The sequence below is a fragment of the Rhinolophus hipposideros genome (genome assembly GCF_964194185.1).
Source record: "Rhinolophus hipposideros genome assembly, chromosome: 18".
Lineage (NCBI taxonomy): Eukaryota > Metazoa > Chordata > Mammalia > Chiroptera > Rhinolophidae > Rhinolophus > Rhinolophus hipposideros.
The window spans coordinates 1369196-1397136 of record NC_138064.1 but is presented as its reverse complement, the minus strand read 5'-3'; the positions used below and the strand labels follow the sequence as shown (position 1 = coordinate 1397136).

Here is a 27941-nt window from a genome sequence, read left to right as displayed (position 1 = left end):
GCTCTTTAAACAATGTCAGACCTCCCACTGCTAGAAACTCTTTATTTTCCCTGGTGTGCTTTCCCTCCAGGTGTGTTTTAAAATACACATCTTTAAAATAAACAAGCTCTCAAAGGAGCTACTCATCCTTGGAATAGGAGTCCTCACTTGGAGAAGACCCACGAGCCACAAGCCCCCTTTGGAAGTCCTTGGGGCCCTCTGTGCTTCAGACATTTAGGAAGATAATGGTGCATATTTCAGATACTATTAAGGCCCTCTTCTCCCTCGGGGCTGGGGCAGCCCCATCTCGACTCCTTAACACGTCCTCAATGAAAGCTGAGAAGGGGCTCCACGTGTGGGGCCAACAGACTCAGTGCCACTCAAGTCTGTGGCATAAGTGGTGACCCAACCGTAAGAAAAGCTGCCATTTTCAGACTTTCTAAGACGTCAGAACTGTAGATAAGAGAATGCCTTAACGGGTGAATTCCTTCCTACACTTCTTTAACTCTAACCCTGCTGTATAACTAACCGGCACAGGAGAGATACAGGACAGATCAAATGAAGGAACACTGTTTTCCTTCCAAAAGCTGGGATCCCAGAGCAGAGAAAACACAGCTTTAATTTAGTTTGTTGTGATTTGTGGGCAAAGCGTGGCTACTCTGAACCACAGAACACTGAAAACATTTCCTGGGGAATCTCCTTCAGGAAAGGGGAAGGTCCACTGCTAGGAATTCAGCGCTGGCTCCACCCAGCCCCGCACAGAACACACGCAAAGCTATACGAGTCACCACGTGTGAACAGTAGAACCCAAACCACCTGGTTTGTGGGGCTCTGAGAAGTCATGGGGCTGTAACAGCAGCATGAGTAACGCCAAAGTAGAACCAGTGCCACTAGTAGTAATATTGCCACACATTTGTCACGTCACGTCACAATTTATAAGGTACTTTCACAACCGTAATCTTAGTTCATTCCTACAATAGCCTTTTAAGGTACATAGTATTATTATTATTTCCATCTCATGGGAAACGAAACATTTCAAAAAAATTCTTGTCAATTAACAGAGTCACACTGCTATTATACGGCAGGAAGAGGACATTGCCCAGGTTTTCTCAAGCTTGGCTATCTTAAAATTAAGTGCACTAGTGTCCATTTTTGTTTATGTGTTTATCCATTCATTAAGACGACATCCAGTTGTCTAGTATCTATCATGGAAGGTCCTGTGCCAGCTGCTAAGACTACAAATACAAAATGAAAGATGCCCTTGGAGTATATACAGACTCATTTTGTCGCTGTCTCTCTAGGGCCATGGGAGACTTTTGGGAAAGGCAGGTATAAATCCAACAGGAGCAAGGAGCTGACTCTCCCAAGGGCCCATCCATCCTTCCTCCTGTGCCCTCTAACACTGAGCGGAAGACGTTTCCCCAGGAGTGCCGGGTCCCAGGTCTAGAGATGCTGCAGAATGCTTCTTAAATGCCGGTGTACTCAGACCCTCCTGTAGAACTGGTTAAATCTACAGAAACCTGGGTCCCACACGTCGGCACCACTTCATACGTCTGTGGCAACGTCCAGCACTTGTGTTTGTAACAAATTCCACAGCTAAGTTTGATGCATTCATAAGATTGAGAGCTACTGCTCTAAGGCAGAGCTGCTGTCCCATCACATCCCTACACACCCACAAAAAATAAATTATACACATGTGCTCTGTGGATAAATATCCATAACTTACATAAAAATTTCCATTTCAATGCATGTGCTAAACTATCAGAGCAGAGTATAATCTAGCAGATTTAGTTCCAAAGATCACTTCTTTCCCAAAGTCTCCACAACTACCAGAATCTTAAATCATTAAGCCCCTGTCCAGACTCTAAGCAACTAAATGACTAGTTTTCAAAGAAAGATTTTATTTTTGGAGTATCTATTATAAATCATGCTTTCAAGAAAACTGTATTATTATCATCTGCCTTTCTTTCAAAATCCATGGAAACAGGAGACACACATTCTATGAAATACCTCTTGAGCACCTAACAGGAAACATGGCATCAATAATTAAATGAGGATCTCACGTTTTAAGTCAAGTGTAGCCTACAATTGGGTTTTACTTCTCTTCAGATAATAGTTCAATCAAGACATGGAAGTTGAATTATGAAAACTTACCTGGATATGGAAGCTACTGGAGACTTGAGTAAGTTTTTCAAAAATGCAAAATAATTATCACTGATGATTTTCCAATTCATGCTTTCTTCATAACAAGGAGATTCCTCGGAGAAAGCTAAATAGAAAAACATTTCATATATTGAGGTCAAGGTGGATATAACAGTCAAATTTAATAAAGAGGAAAATACCACAGTGGTTCAATTAATACAGTTAAAAATATAACAAAAGAGGATGAGAAGTCCTTCTGATTTGACTTCTGGCCTAGATGAAGTACCACTGACCGTGGAGCAATGACAGAAAGGCAGACAAGAAATAGGTCAGATGTGGTGACTGGGGCCACACAAGTACGTCGACCTAATGAACATACATAAACTACTGCACCCAACGCCACAGTTCCCATTCTTCTGAAGAGAGCACAACACTTACAAGACCCAACCATGTGGGCCATAAAGCACATCTCAACAAGTTCGAAAGACTGAAACACTCAGCGTACGTTCTCTCACTAAAAGAAAATTAGGCTAGAAATCAAAATTTTTTAAAGTAACTTGAAAGGCCCCCAAATGTTAACAAAAATTACACAATATACTTCTAAAGAACCGTGAGTCAAAGAAGAAATCATAATAAATATTAGAAATGTTTGAACTGTGATGATAAAACTTGAGCTATCCAACTGTGCACAGGGGAGAAAGTACAACCTTAAAAACATACCCTGGAAAACAGAAAATCTGAAAATCAAGAACCTAGGAAAAAAAGAAACTAAATTTAGTAAAATGAAGGAAACAATAAAGATAAAAGGAGAAATTCAGGAAATAGGAAACAAATTAGGAACAAGATTAATAAGCTGGGAAACAAACGTACAGAACAGAGAATCAACAAAACTCAGTTGTTTGACAAGTTGTATTTCTGTAACGCAGCAGGCGTTTGGGCAGTTAAGCGCCTCGCAAGGACCTGTCCCAAGGGACATGGATGGTTAAGGTTCCTGGATTGTGTTCTTGGTTTCGACACTGAGTTTTGTGACCTACAGCAGCAATATAATCTCTTTAGCAATAGAATTTTTGTCTGAAAATGCAGTTGTAATGGCATTCACAAGTTGACATGAAGATGGAATGAAATCATTCATGTAAAACACAACAGATGTCTGTGATTATCAATGTTATTGAGACGTCTGAGCCAGGCTTCTCGCTGATATAGCCCGTGTTTCTGGAAATAGTCAGAAGTGGGCAGGAATAAGTGACAAAAAGGAGGCAAGCAGGAAGTTCGGGTGTCAGAGGAGTGCGCGACCCGGGGGGACAGGCCATGTCACTGGAGGAGTTCCCGCTGAGCATCCCAAGTTGGGGCTCCGCTTTTGTCGCCGGCAGCAAAGGCAGAGCCCCGACTTGAGGCCAGTGGGGTTGACACTGAGAGCCACAGACAGGGGGTTCTCTGACAGCCTCAAAAAGCAGAAGTTTGAGGAGGGTGAAAGGAAAAAAGATTAGGTAGACATGGCCACAGAAAACTCTCACGCCCAACCCCAAGTCCAAGATGCAGGTCCGAGGAGAAGCTGGCAACCCCGTGGCAACAGAGCATGTGCAACACACGGAAAACCAGGGAGCAGCACGACAGCCAAGGAGAGGTGGGAACGGAGAGCAGCTCCAGACCAGGAAGAGCAGAAATGCAGGTATCACCCTGAGAGCATCTTCTCGGAAAGGAGTACCTTTGGGGAAACTGATGACTCCGTCATCCAGTTGTGAATTTATAAAAGACACACAGTTGTAAATTTATAAAATTCCTATTTTAGTGGATTTTTTTTATTTTGAGGACAGCAAGGAAAGAGGGGAGCTAACTCAACATGGAGAGTTCTCTCTGGTATGTGGGGTGGACCTAATACTAAGTGAGGTGAAAAGCCCCCCCATGCAGTCCATCCAGACTCGCTCAGGTAGGTCACGATTCATCAGCCAAACCAGGCAGTTTGATAACAGAGCAGTCACTATTAGACAGTGTGCTGGGATAATCCCGTCCACCCAAACCAGGACTTCCGGTCCGTCTTGTCGTAGTGGACGGGGCCAAGTGCAATGCAATGCTGACCATGGAACTGGTACTCCGCACGCCTCCCTTTGAAGCTCCCTGGTGTCATCTCTTAGGAAGCCATGCTGCGCATTAACGGGGGAGAAACACCCACATTCCTGTAGTGAAGAACACTGACTTACCAGGTAGACTGTTCTGGAAGCCTTCTGGCATATTCACATATCGAGCCACTTCACAAGTCTTCCTGATGAGTCCCGTGAGGGCTTTCCAGTAGTGCGTTTGTTCCAGGGACAACTGTGCTTTTTCAAGCATATGAAATATCCTTCAATCAAAATGAATCCAGGGAAAAATAAAATTATAATGATTTTCCATGAGACAGATCATTACAAATTTATCTAAACACAAATATATACAATGCCTGGCAAACCACTTAAGTCAGAAATTAAAGTCTTTGAAATTGTCTCCTTAATATGGAATTGTTTATGAATTCCCCCATCCTGATTTGAAAAATGAGGGAAAACCATTTATGGGAATACATAAAATGTAAGGCATAACAAATCGAGAAAAAAGAAAATTAAAGGAATAATATGAATGAGCTTTGAAGCTAAGAAAAATACATTCCTTATTTGACCTATTTGACTATGAATTTCCTAGCAGCCAAAAACGGAAATTGATCCCATATAAAAAGGCTTTGCAGTTTCCCTAAACTCAGTGATCTGAGGGCAACAGTAAACCAACGAAATGAGACGGAAAACAGGTCAGTGTGCAACCCAGGGACATGAGAAATCCTCCCGGGAGAATGAGCCAGTGTCTGGGAAGTGCCCTCACGGACCGCGGGGCCCGCTTCTCCAGCCGGAAAAAGGACCTCGGGGCCATCTTCTCCAGCGGGAAACGAGACGGTGGGGCCATCTTCTCCAGCCAGAAGCAGGACCATGGGGCCCGGCTTCTCCTCACTGGGATCGCCTGCTTCGCCTGCCTTTAGGGCTGAATGTGGATTAAACATCCTCTTTGTCCCAAACAGGAAGGTGAATTCCCAGTGGCAGGTAAAAGAAGCGAGGCTTAGGACCAGGTCCCCCATGAGATTTATAAGCACTTCTGTGGAGCTCCAGTTCCCAGGCATATCAACACCGTTTAAGAGTTTCAGAAGGTCGACCTGGCGTGCGGAGGAGCCCAGGACCCCTCAAAGTGGCCCTAAGGGAGTGAGTTAGCAGCAGCCTGAGACCCCGGGTCCCGACAAGAGGCTGCGAGCCGTCTCCCCCGCTGGCACCCACGTGGCCTGGGGCACATTCTCCAGTACACGTTGAGTCTTCAGAAGCAAGCCCCTGCTTCCTGACTGGTTCCAGAAGTTAAAGGGTTGGAAACGTTTAGACTTACTATCTGTTGTGTGTGTGTGTCATAAAAACACAGAGCAGTCCCGTACACTTCTGCCAGCACAGGTCTCTCCTCATGCCACGGAGGGTGTGCGACCCTGGTTTGAAATGACCTTTTGTTCATTTTTGAGAAATGATGACAATTTTGAGAAATCGTGTTGCTGTCCTCCGAGGAGAGCCTTAACTTTAGGAGCATTATGCGATGCAGCACCTTAACACATGGCTACGCCTACCTGAAGACCAGACCCCACGTTCCCACAGAGGCGGCCATGTTGGCGAGTCTACTCTGGTTAGCTTCTAAATGAAAACACACACGTTCCACCTTTTCCCACTTCTGAAATATGTATGGACTTTATGTAAACATTTCAACTCTCGGAAAATTTAAATAAATATGAAAACAGGTAGTTCCTGACATGAAAGGCTTTTGTCTAAAATGTCTTTGTCTTGAAACAAATGTTAAGGACTTAAAACCTGAATTCCAAAATGCTGGCCCCTTCTCAAATCTTGTTCCCACAACAGGTTGTTGTCAACCTGTGAACAACATCCGAGGCTGCAGGCACCTGTGTGATGGCCCCCAACACGAGCCTGGCACGTTCCAGGTGCCAACCAGACATTCATTGTCTGGCCGTGGTTTTACAGAATTCGTTTCTAACAGTCTCATCAGATAGTCTTCAAAATTCAGTGTTGTCTAGACTAACCAATACTAAAACAGGAAAAAGTGGCTTACATCTTTGGAGATGGGGGGCTGCCTGTGGGGCCACCAGCTGCCATGCTGTCGTTCAGGAGGGAAAGCCCAGCGTGCACAGCTTCCACCACCTTCCGTGGCAGGCTCCCTTCCTCCAGCCGACTGCTGAGCATCTGCAGAATGCGGCCAGCCCCTGCGAGGACATCCTGCAGCAGGCTGCCCTTCCACCGCTGACAGAACACCTGCACGTTCAGAAACAAGAACATTATTACCAACAATAAGAGATGGCAGTAGTTAGACAGCCCGTTCTTACATTGTTGGCACATTGAAATGTCTGTTCACAATTGCAGTGTGATCGAATTTCTACCCAGAAATTAAAAATTACAAATTGCAGCAATGGATAGATGTCACTTGTTGATTGGGCCCCATTTCTCTCTTTCCTGCCCCCATTCCTCTTTTTCCTGGTCCCATTCCCATTCCCAAAAGAGAAAGCACTATCATACATTTCTAAGCAAGTGAAATATACCCTAAAAACTAAACTGGCATGTCTGAGACAATATAAATATGTTCATACTTTACAACGATATCACAATGAACACTTAGCTACCATTTTATGTCACAGACTTGGGGATGCTGACACTAAAGGCATTTAGCATAGCGGTCCATCGTCAAAATTCCACCAAAGTGGATCATTCATGCCCAAGTTGGGACAAGCAGGCAAGTGCACAGTGTGTGCCAAACGAGCGCCCCTTCCTTACAGGAGTGAGGTTACCCAGATAATGCCCAGAGGCCACCTGACCGTGTCAGTGCTGGGCAGTCAGCACTGTGCCCTGATCCTTTTACCGCCAGATAAATTTAGTGCCACCAACTGGACAATCACATTTACTTTAGTTGTAAGGTTTTATCCACTATTTAAGATTGGACCTTTATCAGTGACACATATTAGAAAAAAAAGTTAAAAATGCGTGTCCTTTGAGGAATCATGTGATGGCAAGTTGGTGGGATGACGGCCACGCGGCCTCTGCGTCACACCGTCCCCACAGCCACCCGGAAGCACAAAGCTAGATGCTGGCCCAGCTCCTGCAGCCTCCGAGGCCACCAGCATGTGGTCACTTTGGTGCCCTGTGCCACACCTGCACCTCCCAGAGACCAGACCCGGCCTCCTTCTTGTCATTCCCTTTAAACGATAGCCACTGTTTGGCCCAGTGCTTCTTGTCAACACCAGCGTGAAGGGACAGGCCAGTCGGCACCCAAAGTGCTCGAGACGACACGCTGACGAAGGACCCTAGTCCTGGGCAGGGAGCACACAGCACAGGACATAGGTGGATTCTAAAGCTGTACACCCTTTAGAAATGTACATCATGTATGAACAATGTAACCCCAATAAAGTTCATTGTAAAAATTTGTTAAGAGGGGAGACCTCATGTGGAGTGTTCTTACCACAACAAAATCAAACAATAAAAATAAAATCAACCAGTGAAGGACGTGGGAGGAAAGTGAACACGTTTGACACACTTCGACCTGGCGCAGCCAGGACAGGTACACCCGCACGAGGACAGCACCTGCTTGGAGACGTGCAGCCAGCTGACTGCGTGGACCAGATAGGCGTGGGCCGCTGACCACCTCGGGTGACAGTCTCCAGGGTGACCCTCTCTGTCACCTTCGTCCTCGGAGGTCTCGTACAAGACTGAACACAGTATCCGCTCCAATGAACTGGATGTGGGAATCTGACAACAACGTGAAAAACATTTATTAATAGGAGTCAAGCTTTTTTTTCTAGAATGTTCTTCTAAGAATAACACCACAATCTTGCCAAAGGAAAAGCTGACAGTGGCTTGACTGAAGACATGACAAAGTAAAGCTCGTAATGTCGGTGTGGATGTGCCCTGATGGGAGGAAGGCTTCTGGAGTTAAGGGACAAACGGATTCTGTTGTTCCGGTGGCCCAGAGCAGTGGGATCAGATGTTTGTCTAGACCCAGGACGTGGGATAACATCAAATGTTGTTCGTCTTCACTCTCTAGCCAAAAGCCAATGCAGGCAGCCCCATTTAACTGACAGGGTAGACCAACAAAGTTGCTTTGCCAGAAACATTTTCTAATGATCAAAGATGGATATAGTTGCAAGGATTCAAAGTGGGGTTCAGAGCTGGAAAGTGCTTAACATTTTGGAACCAAATCGCCTGTATTTCTGTAAAACTTCCACGTGCAGTTTCTCTAGCTGTTCTGTAAAAATACTTACACTTGTGTTAGAATGAACCACGTTCCCCTATTACATGGTTTTGCAGGAAGCATGGTGCCATCTTTCAGAAATTCTATTGATGGCCCCCTTGTTTCCTGTGTAGGTTTCCTTAGGATGCAGATTCGTGACTCTCAAGTCCTGCTTCCGGGTGGGCCTGGACGGGGGCAGGTTCTGGAGTCGGGCAGGACTCGGGAGGACCTGGGAACCCATGCTAATGCCACCAGTAAAGGGCCTGTGTGGGGTGGAGGCCGGCAATGGTCCCCAAAGATGCTCACGTCTGGTGAGTCCAGGTGGCCTCTGGGACCTATGCCTCCTGCTCCCCAGAGGCAGGTATCTCTTTGCCTAGAAAGCATTCCTGTCCTGCCCCCCATGTTCCACCTGGACCCCCACTAGTTGCCATCTAGTCCTCAGATTCTCACATCCTCCCCTGACCCGGTTTCTCCAGCTGACACTGCAGAGAGCAATAAAGTGTCCTTTATGTCAAAACTGCCTTTGAGGCGGGATAAAATGACAAGGTAAAAGGAAAGGGACACCTCTTGAAAAGCCGGCACGGTAGGGCCCGCCCCTCTGAGGAGCTGATATTAGTGGAGACCAATGGGCCACCCACCTGCCCCACCCACGTATCCCAGAGTCACTGCAAGGAAAACTCGAGCACGTGGGCAGCAGGGGAGCGTGCATACCTCTGTCAGTTCAACTGGATAACTCAGAATCTGTTGTGCACGAAAGTCATCCAACCCGAACCGGGATTTCAGGTCAGCCCCGACCCGCTGGGGATCCCACAGCATGCTGTGCAGTGGCTGCGGGCTGCAGCCAGACCCTGCAAGAGAAGCAGCGATTCACACGCTCAGTCATTTGGCCAGTGTGACGGGCGCAAGTCCGCCAGAAAAGAATGGCTTCCTCACTTGTAAAGGGAAAGCACATGAAGACCAAATGCCCTTTGGACATCAGTGTGAGAAGCAAACAGAAGCGAACACTGGGTGCTGCAGACATACAGGCAGTGGGCACACGCTCTGCGTGACCAACCACAAGTTTCCACAGGACCACCTGACAGTGCATTTCAAGAACTTTATGAAATTCAAATCACTGAACCCACTCATTTCACTTCTAAAAATCTATCTTGAGAAGCCTAGTCAGAGCCACGAAGAAAAAGCAACATACAACAACGTTATTCACTGGTTTCACACTGATCAAATATGGAAAAGCAGTTCAGCACCTACAATGGGGGGGAATAAATTACCACATATTATTCATTGTGTAAAACACTAAGCAACCTTTAAAACCATTATTTCCAAAAAGTATTGAACGTCATATAAAAAAGGCTCCCCAAACAGAGTTAACCGAGGTATAAAACTCCTAAGTCACCCAAATAACCCAAAATATAAGTCTGAGACCCACCCCCCAGATCGGACAATAGTAAACACAAAAGCATATAAATTCCCAGGGGAAGCTTCATGTGAAAACCCAGCAACCAGGTTGTTTCAGGTCTTCATTCATCCAACACCCGCAGAGGGCCCACCCTTACCAGGCACCACTTTCACCCAGTGACCTCACAGGACCCTTCATTTAAGCTGCCGTCTACAGAAAAGGCACAGTTATGCAGGGAACTTCGGGGAGGCGCTGAGAGGGCCGGTCCCCAGGAACCCAAGCTCTTTGCTTCCAGTCTGCTTGTCTTTCCGTGGTATCGGGGGAAAGACTGGTCTGAGATTTAAACCCGCATTTCCTGTGTGTTGAAGACATACCAGGCCAGGTCCTGGTGAGTCCTCCAGAACATGACAGGCCGGTGCACTAACGATCCCCTTTGTGGGGAGAAGGAAACCCACACTGAGTCACTTAAGGTCGCACTCTGGATAAAGTCATGATTCAAACCAAGGAGGTCTGATTCCCAAGCCTGCGTTGTAACCACTCATGTCTACTGGCCCCGAGTGTATTGGAATTAGTCTCAGGATTCCAGAAAGGAGGGGGAAAATAGATAGGAAGATCAGTCAACAAAGGGGCATAAAAATCATTCTGAAAAGTGGAAGACACGCGGTTCTGGAACTCACTGCAAAATGACAAGAGTTCAAAATACGTGGATTAACAACTTCCGCCAGTAACCCAGCTGTGCCGTGAGCTGAAGCCACTGGCGGGGACTGTCCCATCCCCTTCACACACTGTCATCTGCTCATGAGGCAAAACAGTTTTTCTTGGAGACAAGGGAAATGAAGACAATTTTTAGTTGCCTCTAGAAGTATGTTTTGTAATAGTATTCCTTAGCTGTGACTCGCTGGCAGGATTTTAATTACATCCTTAACTGTAATTATATTTCCAGTTGTAAGGTAAACGGATCATTGTAATCGGGAAGATGTACCCACACCTGAGCTTCCTAATGACAATGAGGTTGTTAAAACTGGGAAGGTTTCGGTGGGGTACTATGTGTCCCCCAAGCCACCTCCGGGTTTCTTCTCAGGACAAGAAACAGTCGTTCCTGCTGTAACTGACCTAAAGGATGGGCGTTAAGCATTTTGACCTAGCTGCCCTCTTGCAAGCACACAAAGAAACTTCTTCTTGTCTGTGGGGCTCCTCCCTGCACAAGCCGCCAGCAACAGGAAGAACCCGGTGGAGAACTGGGGGTGATGGAGGGGGTCGTATTAGGTTGTCCCGGAGAGCAGAAGTCTGGAAGGGGTTGCAGAAACCTCTGTGCGCAACCATCTCATTACACAGGTCAGGAGACTGAGATCTCGAGAGTAAGGGGCCGATGGAAACGTCATCCTGGGGCTCCTGACCCAGGCTTGGCTGCCGCCAACCCAGCCCTACCCCTGGTATGGACAATCTGTGTTCAGCGCAGCTCTGACTCTCCTGGCCCAGCATTGTCATCTGGCCAGGCTGTCTGGACGACTTCCTGCCATCGGCCACTGCAGCCAGACACGGGCCCTTGCCAAGCCTCGGAGCTTCAGGCACTGTTCCCTCTTCATGGCAGGGCTCCCTGGTCTCTCTGATGAACTCTAACTCATCCTCCAAACCTCTCCTTGGAGCTTCTCCCAAGAAAGATGCCAGATCCCCATCTGTGGCCTTCGCTTTGCCTTTAGTGACACAACTCTCTAGGTTACCATTTAACTATAGCTTTCCTGGAGCAAGAACCGTGTCTTACTCAGGTTTCTTACTCCCACTTCACAGGACAGTGTTTAGCTCATAGAAAGTGCTCAGTGTTTCCTCAATGAGACAACGAATAAATGAGTGGACGGATGGGCGGGTGGATGGTGGGTGCCTGGGTGGATGGATAAATGGATGGGTGGTGGATGATGCATAGATACATGTATGAAGTCTAACTCCACTATTCTCTCCCTGTACTTTCCTTACAGAAAGGAACAGAGACAGAGAAATAAAAAGAGAGAATTAAAAGGGAAATCTCCAGGTCCAGTTGCCAGTTGAAGTTATACCTAAGTTATACCTAAGTTAAACAGCAGAATAGTGGTTACCCGGGACTGAGGGTGGGAAATGGGGAGGGGTCAGTCAAAGAGTACAGACTTCAGTTAGCAGGTGAGTGAGTTCTGGGGTCTCAGGTACAGGCAGTGACTGCAGTTAACAATGCCACACTGGATGCTGAAAGTGGCTCCGAGATCTTAACATGATCACTAAAAGAAGGTAATTACATGAGGTGTTGGAGGTGTTAATTACCTTGACTGTGCAAATCATTTCACAATGTATACATATCTCAAGTCATCACACTGTACACTTTACATATATGCAATTATATTTGTAAAAAAGTAAAATAAAACAAAATGAATATTCAAAGGAAATAAGACCCTAAGTCAAGAACAAAGCTAAATAATTCCATTCCTTTCACTCTGGAGGGGCTGTTTATTCAGTTAATGGGTCTACAAATCCACGTCAACCTGCCTCCTCTCACCGGCCTTTCTGTTTCCAAACATTTCTTCCTAATAGGAGCTCAGGATGGGGAAAGATTAAAATCACAGCACCAGGTGATTTTAACAGGTCTCACCTCAGACGACATCAAGCCAAAGAACTTTAATATCAGTTATTTTCTCATTAAAAACAACATTTTTATTAGCACGACTGCAGAATTTCAATGGTAGAAAGTCAAATTGAGTTTTGATTTCCAAATTTTCAGGCTACTCCTACCTTGTATTAACAGTAACGACTGATTCCTTTTGCATTTATATTTTAATTAAACGAGTGCTTCGCTCTGTTGGCTGCTGATGGATGTAACTAGTGAAACACCTGAAATATGGCTGTCACTCTTAGGGTCCCTACCAGTGCCCGCTACTCCATGCTCCTGCAGGAATGTCAGCGCCGAAATGGTCACATTCAGCGCGATTTCGGAAACCACGGAGAAAGTGGGGTTGAGTGGCAGCCAATCTGAATCTTCCAGAGACGTGAAGAAGCTGGAACCAGAGCAAAGCAAAGCAATGTGAGCTTGTCGTCAGCACGAGGACACCGTTCCAGGTCTACTTACCTCCTATCAATGGCCTGAGCCTGAGCCGGACGTGGCTGGACCATTCGCATGTCAGCATTCATGGTGGCTTTCAATGTGCCCCCAACCCCCTGAGCATTCAGTCCCTCTCAGGAAACACCTGGCACTCGGGCCTCTTCTGCTCGGCCTTCCATATGAGCTTGAGCTGCAGCTGGTTCTGCCACAGGTGCTCTCTTACGCTCAGTCGGGCTGCCATGACAGAGTGCTGTCATCTCAGAGCAGCGAGGGAGCCATCAGCCTGGCTGCTTCAGGCAGAGACAACCAGCGCAGCACCTGGAGGGCAGCATACTGGACACCTGGTGCCCCCGCCCCACTCTGCCCTACCCCAGGGACCTGACCTGTCAGGGGTTCAGTCCAGGCTTCCAACATGTTTCATAGAAAGAGGGGCCAGGGCAGTCCACATACATGCAGTGTCAATGTCACTTTTAATATCAACGCTGTGTTTATAAACAATTAAAATTGTAAATTAGAAAATCCACTCAACCAGGTGGGAATGTATCTAAATTTAGCAACACGAGACCAACAATACTTAAGTTGTGCTTCAAACAGGTTATTTTCCTTTATCTTCTTGTTAAGGAAAATCTCTCATAACATTCTCATATATTGAAGAGCAAGTATCCCAGGATTACAAGGATATCACTGCAAACTCATTCCCCATGTAAAGACTTAGCTAAATAAATGCAGATTTTCTTGATGTTGTGTCACTAATGTAAAATACAGACATAAAGTTAATGCTGAAGCTGATACAGTTCACCAACTGTCACTGATATCTCCGAATTTCAAATGGTGTCTGTCTCCAAAGAGCCCTCATGCTCTCACTGCCACTGCTAACAAGTTCCGGGCCTAGGGCAAGACCACCCATATGCTCAAATATTTAAGCTATAAATCAAACCAACAACTGTCATATATGTTCCTCCTTCCTACACTGACAAAGACGCCTCCCCACAACTGGGAAAGCCATGTTCAAATTTAGAATTCTCTGCTCCTCAGAGCCGTGCACCAGGACGTGGGGGTTCAGAAGCACCCACCCCGGCCCACCCAGGCTACCCCTCCCTCAATTGCCCCCCAGCTGTCTGTACCTCAAAGACCTCGTGTACACATGTGTGGACACTCGGTCCTGCACATCCAAACACTGTCCCCACCCCTGCCCCACACCCTGCCAATGGCTGTCCCACCCTGGGCCTTGCGGTACACACTCAGGTGGTGAGAGCTACCTCAAGGGGGCATTAGGGAAGAGGCCCACGCAGCTCTGGAAGTGGGCTCTGCCCGCTGGGGCAGGGAGCTCCATGGTGAGGGGGCTCTGTGGGCACATGCCCTCGGCCCCACGGGCTTCCTGCATCATGAGCAGAGGCATGGCCTGCAGAGACCAGAGCAGGGTCCCCTTTGGGGGCAGGGTCCCCTCTACCCTAGCCTAAGGGCAATGCTGATTGTTCTCACTGATGGCACATAAAATAAGTCATAATTAAAAATCTGAAAAGAACATAAACTTTTACTAATAAAATACCATATTTGTGTAAATAATAGGTTTACACAAAAGAATTTGGGGAATAAAAGACCCTACTTTGAAAACATGGGAAAATCCCCATGGGAAGAGGCCATGTCGAAGGTAACTCTCACATGACATGTCAGAGCCATCACAAGCGACCAGCGTCCAGCTCACTGGGTCACACCTCCGAGAGAACCGAGCTCCTCAGTTCTGGATGATATTTTGGGGCAACTGCAGCATCATTTATCAAGGAATTAGTTATATTCATGCCACATCTCCAATAGTGAAAAACTTAAAAATAACTGAAAGGCCAATTATAAATTATCAAGTAAATTATGGCAGATGGTAGGATACCAAATTGGAATATTATGCAGATCATTTGAAGAATATAGGAACATGTGCAATGTGAACGTGACATTAAATTGCTTAAACCAGGGAGAAGAGGATCTGAACAACATCACTGCACTCATGCAAAGCACCTGTACAGGTAAACACACTCACGTCAAGCGTCTGTACAGGTAGACGAGGGCAGGTGAGGGGCAGGTGGAGGGGCAAGAGTTCCAGCCATGTCAGGGTGGCATCACTCTGGGTTTTGTTTTTGTGTTGTATCAGACAACTACTCAGAGATACGTATTTTCCCATTAAAAAAGAAATGAGGAGGAAAACCCCAAAGGCCTATAACTGCGCTTTTCTCCTTCACCTACTTGGAGATTGCCTGGAGAAGGTGCATTCCACCCCGGACGCCATCATCAGCATGCACACTGGTTGTGCACAGTCTGGGCAGTAACAGTAGGAAATCCCAGGTGTGGGGCTGCTGGTGCAGGCTCTCCAATTTCGATATCACCTCCTCGGTCTTATTGAGATCTATCTGATAGAAAACACACCAAGAAGTTCCGTGTTTAGTCTCGTGAATCGATGACATGATGGGGGGGGGGGGTGAGGCGTGACTGCAAAGGGTCACCATGGACCCTCCGGTGACCCCGACTATGCCTGCTGGCACTACTCTGAACCGACGAGAGTTTGAGGTTGCTCTTTTACGTTGGTGTTCTTTAATGCTGTGGCAGGATGGGCAGGGAAAGAAGGGAGGCCTGTTTTCGTGACAAGCTGCACCCATTTCTCAGATTGTGAGACAGATCGTGGAAGTAAACGGCGGACTGCCCCGGCACGAGTAAGAACGCGACGCCTGCTGTTGTTGTGCCCCTCTCCGTCACGGAGCTGAGCCCCGCGTGGCACAACGTGGGTAAGTGAGCGCCTGCTCGGTCCACGCGGTGCCCGCGGCCGCCCCGCTCCGCCCTCCCGCGCACGCGAGTGGGGCCCGGCGAGTACAATGTGGGGCTAAAGGAACACTGTGCCCGCGGTCGTCCAATAAGAAACTACAGCCGGATTATTTTTCATGAGCAGAAAAGAGGGGAAAGCACAGCAGACACGCAGTGAGTGTGGCCCGCGGGGCAGACCCCGCCGGGTGTCCCCGGGCGCAGGGTGTCCCCGGGCGCAGGGTGTCCCCGGGCGCAGGGTGTCCCCGGGCGCAGGCGCAGGGTGTCCCCCGGCGCAGGGTGTCCCCGGGCGCAGGGTGTCCCCGGGCGCAGGGTGTCCCCAGGCGCAGGGTGTCCCCAGGCAGAGGCGCAGGGTGTCCCCGGGCGCAGGGTGTCCCCGGGCGCAGGGTGTCCCCGGGCGCAGGGTGTCCCCAGGCGCAGGCGCAGGGTGTCCCCGGGCGCAGGGTGTCCCCGGGCGCAGGGTGTCCCCAGGCAGAGGCGCAGGGTGTCCCCGGGCAGACCCCGCCGGGTGTCCCCGGGCGCAGGGTGTCCCCAGGTGGTGGCGCGTCCCGGCCACGACGCCGGACGCCTGGGCAGGAGGCAGGCCTGCCCGGCCAGCACGAGGAGGACTGAGAAGATCGGGAGGAACCCACTCTAGCTCAGCGGTCACATCCCACGCAGGAGGCGCCCGACCCCGCGTGAAGCCTAAGCCACGCGCGGGAACCCGACCCGCCAGCCTCTCCCTCCTTTCCTCGAGCTCCCGTCTTTCAGGAGCTGAGCGCAGGCCCCCGCGCAGCTCCACGCGCCGCCAGCCGGACCGCACCCGCCCCGGGGCTCACTCCGGCGCAGGAGCCGCCCAGACCCTCAGGGACCACAGAGCCCGGGAGCCCGGGGCCACCGCCCCGAGGAACCCCCTGCGAAGCCCTGGGCCTCGCGGACCCATTTCCTAAGGGAACTGTTGCTCAGTCGGAAGGAAAGTCCAGCCGCACAAGGAATGCGCCTTCCACCAATCAGACGCTGCCTGGCGCGGCGAGCGCAACTTCCTCTGCGCCCTCCTTCCTTCCGAGTCGCTTCCCTCACGTGACGTAATGGCAACGTTGTCCAATCAGGTCCCCCCACTAGACCTGACAGCTACGCCCTTTGTCCCGGAGGCCGCTCCGGCCTCCCTCCACCGAAAGCCTCTTCTGTGCGGGAGATGCTGCCGGGCTCTGGTCTGGCCCGAGCGCGGGGACGGAGCCCCGCCTGCGCTTTGGCTGCAGCAGGGCCGCCCCGCAGGCCGTGCCCGGCGGGAACCTCGGGGGGCGGAAGCCATCATGTCGCCCGTCACCCCCGGCCGCCCTGCGCCCCTGCTGTGCTCCCCCCGCAGCGCTGCCGGAGGTTAAAGCTCAGCTGCTAATGCAGCCGCGGGCGAGCCTGGCGTGTCAACCACGTACACGTGGGGTCGCTGACACTGAAGTCGCTGCGTTTAAAGTCAGTGGTTTGCACGAACCGCTGTGTCTCTGAAAATCACGTGTCAAACTTTTAAGATACTTACTGTTAAGAAACCAGGACCGTGAGAAGCATCTGCAACCAAGAAGATTTCAGACGTGTTAGTTCACTCCACCACCAGAAAGCATTTGCTGGGCGCCCATTTCATTTCTAAACGCACGTGGCTCCACACAGACCCCTGCGTCCAACTCGAAGACCAAACCTCAAGGACACAGTCACTTCCAATTTCCAAAACGCTCTGATACGAAATCAATTCCTGGAAAACTGGTAAACTGAATTCCAGTAATTTGCAAAAACTGTATCAATCTCTAATTATGTCTAATTATACAGGCATCGTGAACATTCGGGACACGGTAGAGAGCGAGAAGGGAAAATAGAAACAAAGGAAGAAAACAGTTGAGGAAACGAAAAGTGACTGTGATGTTGCAGACAGTTGGTATCTACAGAGAAAGGAAAACTTGCTTGATGTTGAAAACACACACATTGGTTGTATTACGTGTGAGTAGAGGAGGTTTTCTTTTACACGCGTCGTGGGAAATGGTTCAAATGGTAACAAATTGAAAATCAAGTGGAGATTTCCTCTCAAGAAAAAATGAGTTCTCCCTTTAATAGACTGTTAAATTTCTCATTTGGAAAAACAAGTTTTATAAAAGTAGAATGAGCCCAGAAGCACCTAATACAAGAGCTCCACCATTTGATGTTTGAAGCTATGCTGGCCTTTTGCTGATGCACTTGGTCCACGGTGAACTCGGCCCCACCTCGCCCCACCTAGGACAAAGGTGCTGTTTTCTCTCTTAGAAATAACACGTATCATCACCTCCTCTGTGGAGCCCCTTTCTGCCAAACGCTTTATTCCATTTTCTTGTATAGAGTCCATAAAGAGAAAAAATTAGATCGATATAGATATAAAGAAAAAATGTAAGTGGGTACTTAGTTTGCCAGATTTAGCAAATAAAAACATATTTACTCAGATACTAAAAAATTATTTGTTGTTTACCCGAAATTCAAATTTTACTGACTGTCCTGTATTTTATCTGGCAATCATGGATGGGGTTGTATTATTTAAAAAAAAAAAAAAAGGTTATTGTGGCCCCACATATTGATGAAGTCTGGAGGTAATAACTCAGCTATGTAAAGACAGGCAATTACCACCACCCACACCCACCAAAGTCCAACCATCAAAGACCAGAATTAAAGTGTTACTAAAATAGAAAGACACATCCAAGTCTACTGGAAGGAGGAAAGGAATCAAGTGTGTGTGTGTGTGTGTGTGTGTGTGTGTGTGTGTGTGTGTGTAAGGTGGGATTAGATTTAAACACAGAGGAAGCCGAAGTGAGACAGGAAGCTAGAACAGAAGGAAAAGAAGGGAGGAGAGTGGAGAGAGGGGACCTGCAGAGATAAAGCAAGCATGGGCTGCAGCCTCTCTGAAGGTCGTTCCTAAAATGCCATCCCAGGAGAGGTGGTGAAAATCTAGCTCCACCCTCCTCACCCATGAAGGGTGTGCCTTCTCTAAGACCCACACAGCAGCCTGGGGCAGTAAGGGGCTAAAGCATAAATAGGTCGTTGTGGGTTCTCACAGCCTCACGGGGCCTCACCTAAGCCTGTGTCCAGGTGGGGAGTTGACAGTGTGAGAGATTTACTTGCCTGGAGTCTTGGATCTTTCTACCCAAAGTTTTTGTAAGTTAGTTGCTTTGTCCATCATTTCATAAATTTCCTCAGCAAGGTCGTTCATCTCTTGTAAGAAGACCAGGTCGCTGATCTTCTTGTGATGGCCAGCTGTGCTTTGGAACCTAGATGAACTTTAAACAAATGGAATAAATACCACAAATAGAACTTTTTACAAGAATAAGTGTCCTCTGTGCTTTTAAGATTCTTGATACCAGATATCAAATTGTTTTCAATTAAACTTGTACCCATTTCCACTTATCATTTTTAAAAACTTTGCCAATTTAAAATTAGAAAGTTGTTCTCAATCTCTTTATTATCTGTGAAGCTTAATCATTGTATATGTTTATTAATCACTTCATTTTTCCATTTATTTTTCCTGTTATACAGCATGGCCTGTGCAAGGTGCTGGAAGTAAACACATCAGCTGATGAGTCAAAAAGAGTTAATGAAAACAAGTCTAGGAGCTAACAGGAATGAGCCTAAAGCCTAACTGATGACTTAGGAAGAGTCAGTAAGAATGAGTCTGGGAGCAGGCAAGAATAGAGTCAAAGACTAACCACTTATGCTCTGAGTCCCAGACACCTACGGACTGACAAACACCACAGACAAACACCAGGACAAGTTTCAGGGGAAGCCAACCAAGACAATAGCTCTCAGAAGGAGCCAGCCACAACTGCAAGATAACTAGTCCGCTGCATCCATCATAAAGAAAATATAAAACCCCTACCTCTCCTCACCTGTGGGCAGCTGTCCTCTTCAGACACTGCCAGGGGCTTCTCTCTCTGCCCAACCTTCAATAAAGAAACTTTCTTTACCTTCTTACTTTTCTGAGTCTGTGGACTTTCACCTTTTGCAAATGACCAGGGGTTAATTCTACACCATGACACCAGTGACCAAAGGAGGCCCTGCCATCCAGGAGTACAGAGGAGACAGGAGACAAGCATACAGATAGGCCTCGTAAGTGGGGTTGAGATCAATGCCAGGAGGAAAATCAATACTTTTTGATAAGGTAGGAACTGAGTGGAAGTCTGTTGTAGAGATGGTACTCACAGTTGGCCTGAAAGGAGACGATGTTGGGCAAAAACCTGAAAAAACAAAATGGTCGGCCAACTGGAAGAAGTGGGGATTGCAGGCCAGTCAGAGGGAGCATGTGCAAAGGCCCAGAGATGGGGAGGGGCTGAGCACAGAGAGAAAGAGACACGTGGTATGCAGAGTGGTCACAGGACACAGAGCCCACTCAGTCATGGCACCAGGAGCAATGGGGAGTTGGGACAGGTTTCACCAGGGACAACCTGGTCTGATTCAAAGTCTAAAAGAGCCCTCGGGCTGTGGGGTAGACGCAGAATTCAGGACCAGGGTGGAAAATGGAGACCAGTCAAAGGCTTTAGAGAAAGAAGGAAGTGGACAGATTCAAGTCCACTCTGCTGGAGGTAGACTGAGGACCGTTAATGAGCTGGACCTGGGCTGTGTTGACCATGTCTTTTATTTCCTATATCTCTGGGGCCTTGATGACCACTGACCCTGGAGGGATGGCGCATCCCAAGGCCAGCCAGTTCCTACAGACAGCAGAGGACTCGTAGATAGCCATTTCCATGTCTGCAAGTCACGCACCCCTAATCAGATCAAATCGTGGGCACTATAAAGACAGGGCTTCCGGGAGAGAGACTCTAGGAGAACTTCCAGGGTAGCAGGCAAAGGTAGTGCCTCCTTCTCATGAGAGGATAGTGGTGAAGGTGGAAATGAAGGTAACACTGAGACCCAAGCTCGCAGTGCCCACTGGACACCATGGAGAGAAGTCATGGGGTGCTTACACGGGGTCTGGAGCTCAGGAGGGCCTGCAGTAGGCTGGATTCAAGGCCTTTGACCCATTTTCTATAGGGACCTTCACTGTCTTTTTTATGTTTCAAACATAGTATCCCTCTGTTGTCACATTTGTAAGAAATATCTACTCCAGTTTTGGGGTTCTTCTTTTTGCCTTTTATTTTAGCTTTAAGTAATTTTACTACTAAAAGACAATCATAGACATAAAATGTGTAAATAATAATACCCGTCAGAGCAATGATCTCAACGAGAAAATTACTAGAAATACTGTAAATATCCAATTATAAGAGAATAATTAAATGCATATGAGCACGTGTTTTTAAAGGATTTCCTTTCATCTTTAACAGTAGGGCCCCTGGAAACTGCTTCCTGCAGAGATCAGACTTGGTGTACAGAGGGGCCCCTGGGGAGCGTGTGAAAACATAACCTCTGGGCACCACCCACAGCAGTTCCCACCCATCACTTCCAGCTGACCAGGAGTCGGCATTCAACCCACACCTCTTCGTTCTGGTAAGGATGACCCACGGGCCAAGCTCGTGGTGTGGGAAAATGCACTCTGTGATTCCAGTTGGAAATGATAAAATTGCTATATTTTTTTCCACTTTATATGTATCACATCATAAAAGTGATGTTTTTACTAGTAAACAAGAGAAAACGTTCTCACGACTTTTGAAATCAGCACTGTCCACCCTGTCTACATCTAATCTCAAAATCAGTGGGAAACAACTGATTTAAAATGAAATAGGAAATCATTTCACAAGTTGCTGGAAGCTTATGAAAGTAAGTAGGTGTTCAATTACATTTAGCATATCCAAGAGGAAAAGAAATAAAATTTTCCTGAGTAGAAAGTTATAGAAACTATTAGACTTTTTAATCCCAATTCCTTTATTTTACAAATGAGAGAATGCTGTGAAAATGTAGTGACAGTCGTCAACAGGTAAATCTACCATGAAATAATAAGAAAGCTTACCCATCCCTCCTCCCACAAGCACTGCTGTTTCATTTTCGCCACCGATAATAAAGTCAGAGCAGGTTCAACTAACATTATTGATTAATAAAATAATTCAATGCCTTTCAGGTCACAGTCCACTTACAGGTAAAGAAATGAGGCCCAGAGAATCAAAGAGAATTTACTGAAAGCAACAGGATGGATACAGCAAAGCCAGGAAGTCCCCGATAGCTGAGCACTGGCTCAGTCACCTCGTCACTGTCCACCTAAATCTCACCTTTTCAAATGTAGCCTTCACCTTGACTGGGTCAGAATTCCCAAAGCACAACAAAAAGTCAGCTCTCACCTCTGCTATAGCCTCGTGTTAAAGAAGAAGAAAAGTAACTGTTTCATAAAGGGCCTGTGGGAGCAGCGCTCATGTGAGTTCTCCTACCTCACACCCACACGGGACTCTCCTGGGACCCTACAGAATGGTCAGATTATAGAGACTGAGGTTATTCTGGATGAGTTTCCCTGTAACAAGGAACTAGTTTTATATTCTTATTCTGATTGTTATTTCAAAACTGCCTCAGTTTGTCCTTAAGACCAGATTTTGACTACTACTAACATGAAATTGTTTATGGCAGAAGAGAGAGAGAGAGAAAATTCGAGAGCCCCGGGGAAATCCCAGTACTGTAATAGGATTTAGGTTGGGAGTAATTTCCTCCTTCCTGAGTCCAGCTCTTTCTTTGGTCTTTTATCAGGTAATGGTTGACCTTGCCAGGTATGAAAGGAGTTGTGAAGGAAAGGCAGAACAAAGAAGACGAGAATAAGTGGGGACACGGAAAGGTCACTTGGCACATGACTGAACTTCTTTGCTAGCCCTCAAACTAGTAATGAAACCAACTTTTCACAGGGCTGAGATGCAAATAAGGAAGAACACATGAAACTCTAAATAAAAGAAAGAAAAAGCATCCGGGTAGGAAAGAAAGAAGTAAAACTGTATTTCCAGATGACATAATCATGTACATTATCCTAACAATTCCACTCCTAGAGATTTATCCAAGAAAAACAAAAATATATATCTATCCAAAACTTTTTTTATTTTTAATGTTCATAGCAGCTTTACTTACAAATAGCCAAAAGTGGAAATAACCCAACTGTCCAGGAATAAATGGTGAACGGATGAATTAAGTTGAGTCATCTCCATACACTGGGAAACCACTTAGGAATTATAAACAAATAAATTACTGGTACACACAACACATGGATATATCTCAAAACATGTTGCTAGGTGAAAGAAGTCAGACACCACAGATATGTTTTGCATGTAAAATTCTGTACAAGACAAATCTAAATGTACTCTAGAGGACAGAAAGCAGGTAAGTTGCCTGAGTCTGAAGGGGGGGTGGGGCAGACTGGACTGGGTGGGCACCAGGGGAGAATGTTCTAGATCCTGGTCATGGTATTGGTTACCTAAATGCATGAACACGTAAAAACCTACTGAGTGCACACTTAAATATTATAGTATAGATCAATAAAGTTAATTTTTGAAAGTTAATTGTATTTCCATAACATGAGGGATAATCAGGGACATAGTATAACTGATAAAAATATGCCATTTGCATTAACAACAAAAAAATACATAGTAACTAGGAAAATTTTTAACGAAAAGTATGCACGACCTGTATGGAAACAATCATAAAGCTTTGCTGAAAGATGCAGAGAGCACTTCAGTAAATCACGTGATGTTTCATAATCGTGGGCGGCAATAAGATTCCAATCAGAACGTCAGTAGAGATTTTTCATTGAACCTAACAGCAAGTTTGTATATTTTACACGGAAATACAGAGATGTCCCTAAAGGAGAACAGTATGAATAACTGCTCTATCAGACATCAAGACATTAGACAGCTGTAGTTAGAAAGACCATGAGGAATCATTTGAGGACAGCTGGGTGGACCACCGAATCAGAAACAGACACAGAACAGGTGGCAGCTTAATTTATGTCACAGCGGGACTGCAAATCAAAGGAAAATGGACAAATGACTTAATGAGTGAAACTAAAACAATTACTCATCCAAATGGAAATACATAATTTGATCATCATTATACCATAGACACAAAGCCCAGATGAATTCAAGACTTACATGTGAAAGGAGAACTGTAATACTTTTAGAAGGCAATGTAGGAAATTATCTTTATGACCTAAAGTAGGAAAGAGGTCCTTAAACTAAACTGGTATAAATATGACACAAATCTTATTGAGGGAGAAACTTACAAATAAAAAAAAGAGCAAACACACCTGACTCCGCCTGTTCTCATAATGTACAGAGGCAGCTCGGATTGGCATGGGGGCAGGGGGTGGAGGTGGCCCTCGGGAGGGACCAGCCCCACAGAAATGAACACAGGTAGATAGAACATGTGGGTGACTCGCTGTGCATCATCCTCCTCAATTCTTTCTCTAGTGTCAATACCCCTTGAGGTCAGAAAGGCCTTTTAAGAAACAAGGATCCAATTCTTAGCTGCTTTGGATGGAGAAAGAGGATTCTGCTACTTGTCAAGAAGCTGGACCCGGGAATAGGGAAAATAATCAAATAGAGACTGAGGGACAGAGTAAAGAAATAACATGCAGTCACCATAGTCAAGCTGCTAAATTACTAAAATCCAGTAGGTTGAGGCCTGAAAAAAACTGTTCTGTTCTCATGTTAACAGCCTGGGAACCTAAACTTTTGAACTTTTCAGTCCTGAGTCCAATCTGCTGATGTGGATACACATCAGACCTCCAGATAACCCTCCGATTACCTTCTGAAGGACTAAGGAAAGAATCTTCACATACCCAGACCACTTGATGTCCAGTATCCAGACCACCGGTCATCTCAGGCCAATGCAGAGGCTAAGAATGCAGGACTGATTCTTCTCGAGTATACTTTTTACTATAAGAACACTCAGCTTCTCTTTCTTCTTCAGAACTCTGGGTAACACCTAGTTGCATTTGCAGTTTCCAAACCCTAAGACCTTTGAATAAAGTTTTATCATTTATTTCTAGCAAAGGCTCTTGACTCTTGAGTTCGTTCAACATAGATTATAAAATTTAGAAGACACTCTAAAGAGGGTCTAAAGAGTAAAAAGCAAACTGAGAAGCTGAGAGGTGAGGGAGCAGCAGGCACTGAGCAAGAGAGATGGAGAAGCAGGAAGTCATTGACAAGGATGTGGGGACACCAAGCAGATGTTCGAGGGGCTTGAGCTCATCTGAGAATGAGATAAATGATAGATAGATAGATAGATAGATAGATAGATAGATAGATAGATAGATAGATAGATAGATAGATAGATGACAAGTGGATAGATAGACAGACAGATAGATAGATGACAGTTGGGTGGGTGGATAGATAGATGATAGATAGATAGATAGATAGATAGATAGATAGATAGATAGATAGATAGATAGATAATGGAGTGAGAATAGTAGGAAATAACTGAGACTAGTTATAAAGAGAACATGTTGAGGGGTTGAGAGTGGAAAACTACTCAGCCAAGGATGAGAGGGCAAAGCACCAGCGTTGAAAGTGAAGAATGTTCTGGGGAGAGGGAAGGGGGAGTTCCATCAGCCTCCTACATATTGGCGACAGTGAAGGGAAGTGACAGGCGGGTTTAGATGGCACCTTCGTGTCATAAAGCATCTTAATTTTGTTTGTACGCCATTAGCTTTACCTTTAACAAAATAGGAATATAGGAATGATCCCTCACACTGTGTGAAAATATCCACTTAATCTGCTGTCAGTAATGCCTCCTGTGTTAGCTCCAAAGCACTCTTGCAAGAGCCAGGGGAAGCTCTGTAACAAAGCCAGGAATGAGGAAGTGGCTTTTCATAATCATAACCTCCATCGGATGGAATTTGGGAGTTCTACCCAAAGTGAACTTTTCCCGGGGAATCATAAAGGGCATGGAAATTCAGACTAAATTAACCATGATAATGTTTCAATGGACTTGAAATAGAAACCTGCTTTCAGATATCTGTAAACTGAGACAACTACCCCAAAGCAGGCAGGAGTGAATTTTTATTTATGGCTTTGAGGGTCAACTGAATTCATATTTGAACCAACATGAAAACAAGTGAGAAACGCCCGGTCGAGTGGCCACGTCGGGAGCCAGAGCTGAGTCCACGATGTGTGTCCATGCTCTCCCTGGCCTGTCTTTCCTCACTCCTTACAATTGTCTTTCTCTGTGTCACCTTGCATTTCTCAGATAGCAGCCTCAGGCACTGCTACACCGGGAAGCATTTCACTCTCTATCATAGGTCAAAGGTTTCGTGATGCTGGGGCTCTGAAACAGACTCCCGTTCCCAGAATGTAGTGTGGACCACTGCCCTTAGGTTTCTGTTATAATCCCTGAGTTTCAGCGAATTGAAGTGGAGGAACACGGGGAGCAAAGGACAGTTATTTCCTGATGTAGAAAAACAGTGTATTATTGTTACAGTCAGAGTCATAGGAATCTATCATTAACTTCCATGGGGGAGCTTCTGCGCTATGCTTTGTGCTAGGCGGTTCATGTATTTTGCCTTTAATATTCACATTTGAAGTAAGTAGGTGAGAAGCAGAGCCAGAGAGGTTAGTAATTTGCAGATTCACAGAACTGAAAGTGAGGCCAGTATTGTTTGAGTGCAAAGCCCAACTTTTTCCACTTGAACAGCATTTGAAGTTCCCATTGTGAATAAGGAAGAGACATGAGAAAGATCTGAAATGGAATTTGACATGCCTCAAACCCCTCTAATCTTCCCAGAAAGAGAGTTTTGTATATTTCCTTTTTCCACAAACACAGAAAGATTGACTATGATTTTAGACTCTTTCCAAATGATTTTATGTAATACTTTTATAGTATTGCCTATTTCAAAAAAAAGTTAGCACCATTTATAAATATACCAGATGTGTGCAAAATTATCTGGAACTTTTCATTTTCTTCTTGTAACTTAAGATTGAAAGATAAAGATAATATTTTAACATGCTTTACATTTAAATGTCTTAGATTGTTTGATGGAAGGAATACAAAACCCAGATCATTCGTACCCGATAAATTCAAACTATCATGATCAATTAGTGACGTCTCCTCGTGCCTATCTCCACTCAGAGAGGTTTCCAGAGCACTCAGGATCCTCTAAGTTAACTTGCCTATATTTTGACTCTTCTCACATGAATACCTCCTGTTCTTTCTCTTTTTGGTCTTCAATGCCAACTAACGCCATGGAGAGGACAGAACCAGACACCTAACTGTCGCCTAGTCACTGAAGTGTCTGGACCAAAAAGAAGGAAGGAAATGAGCACTATTTTCATTTAATCTCAGCTGCGAACAATAGGATCCCTGTCAACAATAGCACCGTAGGAAAACCCCAGTGGGTGGTTCAAACAAATATTGGTTTGGGGGGTATTTGGCACCAAACGAATTAGCTAAGCAAGTAATTTTGAAGTCAGAGTATTAACTTACAGAAAACAAACCATTACGTGTAAATGGTATTTGGCAGTCAGGAATCACTTTGTGATTCTTAAAACAGCAGTACAAAAATGTCCTACTGGAAACTAACCATAAATTGAAAGACATTATCATGTGAGTCTGAATTTAATAAAATCAATTTCCTTATAAGTCTTAATTCTGTACTTTTGATGATCTCTGACCTGTCCCAAATTTTGAGGCTGTACTAAAAGCATTATGCCTGTTCTCTGTACCAGCTTCCCATGAATTCTGGAAAAGAAGCTTGTGTTTCTTACCGGAAATGGTGCTCCGTTGGCTCTGCATAGCTGATGTTCCTGCACTGTGACCCAGTGTTGCAAAGAAGGCCTTGGACAAAGGGGAAAAATCCCCGGCTGGGCAGATCACGAGGTTGCAAGTAACCTGGATGTAGGTACAAGGAAGAAATGAGCCCGTAACAACCGGTATCAGAAGTGGAATACCTACTAAGTCACAATAGTAACATGTAATATCATACTATTGTATTATTAATCCTGCTATTAATTTAAAGGAGATCTGAGCACTCAGCCAAAAAGAAAAAAAAGAAAGAAACTCTTTACATATGTCTAACACCTTTGCCCCAGGGTCTGCACTCACAGTGCAAGGTAGAATGGCTCTGCATGGCCACACCTGCATGACTCGAAGTACAGGCCATCCTCACTACCATCACCACCACCACCACCACCACCACCACCACCATCACCATCACCACCATCACCACCACCATCACCACCACCACCACCACCACCACCACCACCATCACCACCACCATCACCACCACCACCACCACCACCACCACCACCACCACCATCACCACCATCACCAACACCACCACCACCACCACCACCATCACTACCATCACTACCACCACCATCACCACCATGACCACCATCT

General features: G+C 46.1%; 1 protein-coding gene across 1 annotated transcript in view; it reads right to left on the bottom strand.

The window, feature by feature from the left end:
* The window catches only part of ABCA13 (ATP binding cassette subfamily A member 13), a gene marked incomplete at its 5' end in the record, with an annotated part of 245529 nt that overhangs the window by 193648 nt on the left and 23940 nt on the right, over positions 1 to 27941 (bottom strand). Inside the window, 8 exons of the mRNA XM_081079377.1 lie at positions 2134 to 2248; positions 4320 to 4459; positions 6235 to 6434; positions 7755 to 7919; positions 9112 to 9248; positions 12614 to 12813; positions 15093 to 15290; positions 18770 to 18919. Coding sequence (XP_080935503.1) covers positions 2134 to 2248; positions 4320 to 4459; positions 6235 to 6434; positions 7755 to 7919; positions 9112 to 9248; positions 12614 to 12813; positions 15093 to 15290; positions 18770 to 18919 — 1305 coding nt within the window. The remainder of the gene's footprint in view (positions 1 to 2133; positions 2249 to 4319; positions 4460 to 6234; positions 6435 to 7754; positions 7920 to 9111; positions 9249 to 12613; positions 12814 to 15092; positions 15291 to 18769; positions 18920 to 27941) is intronic.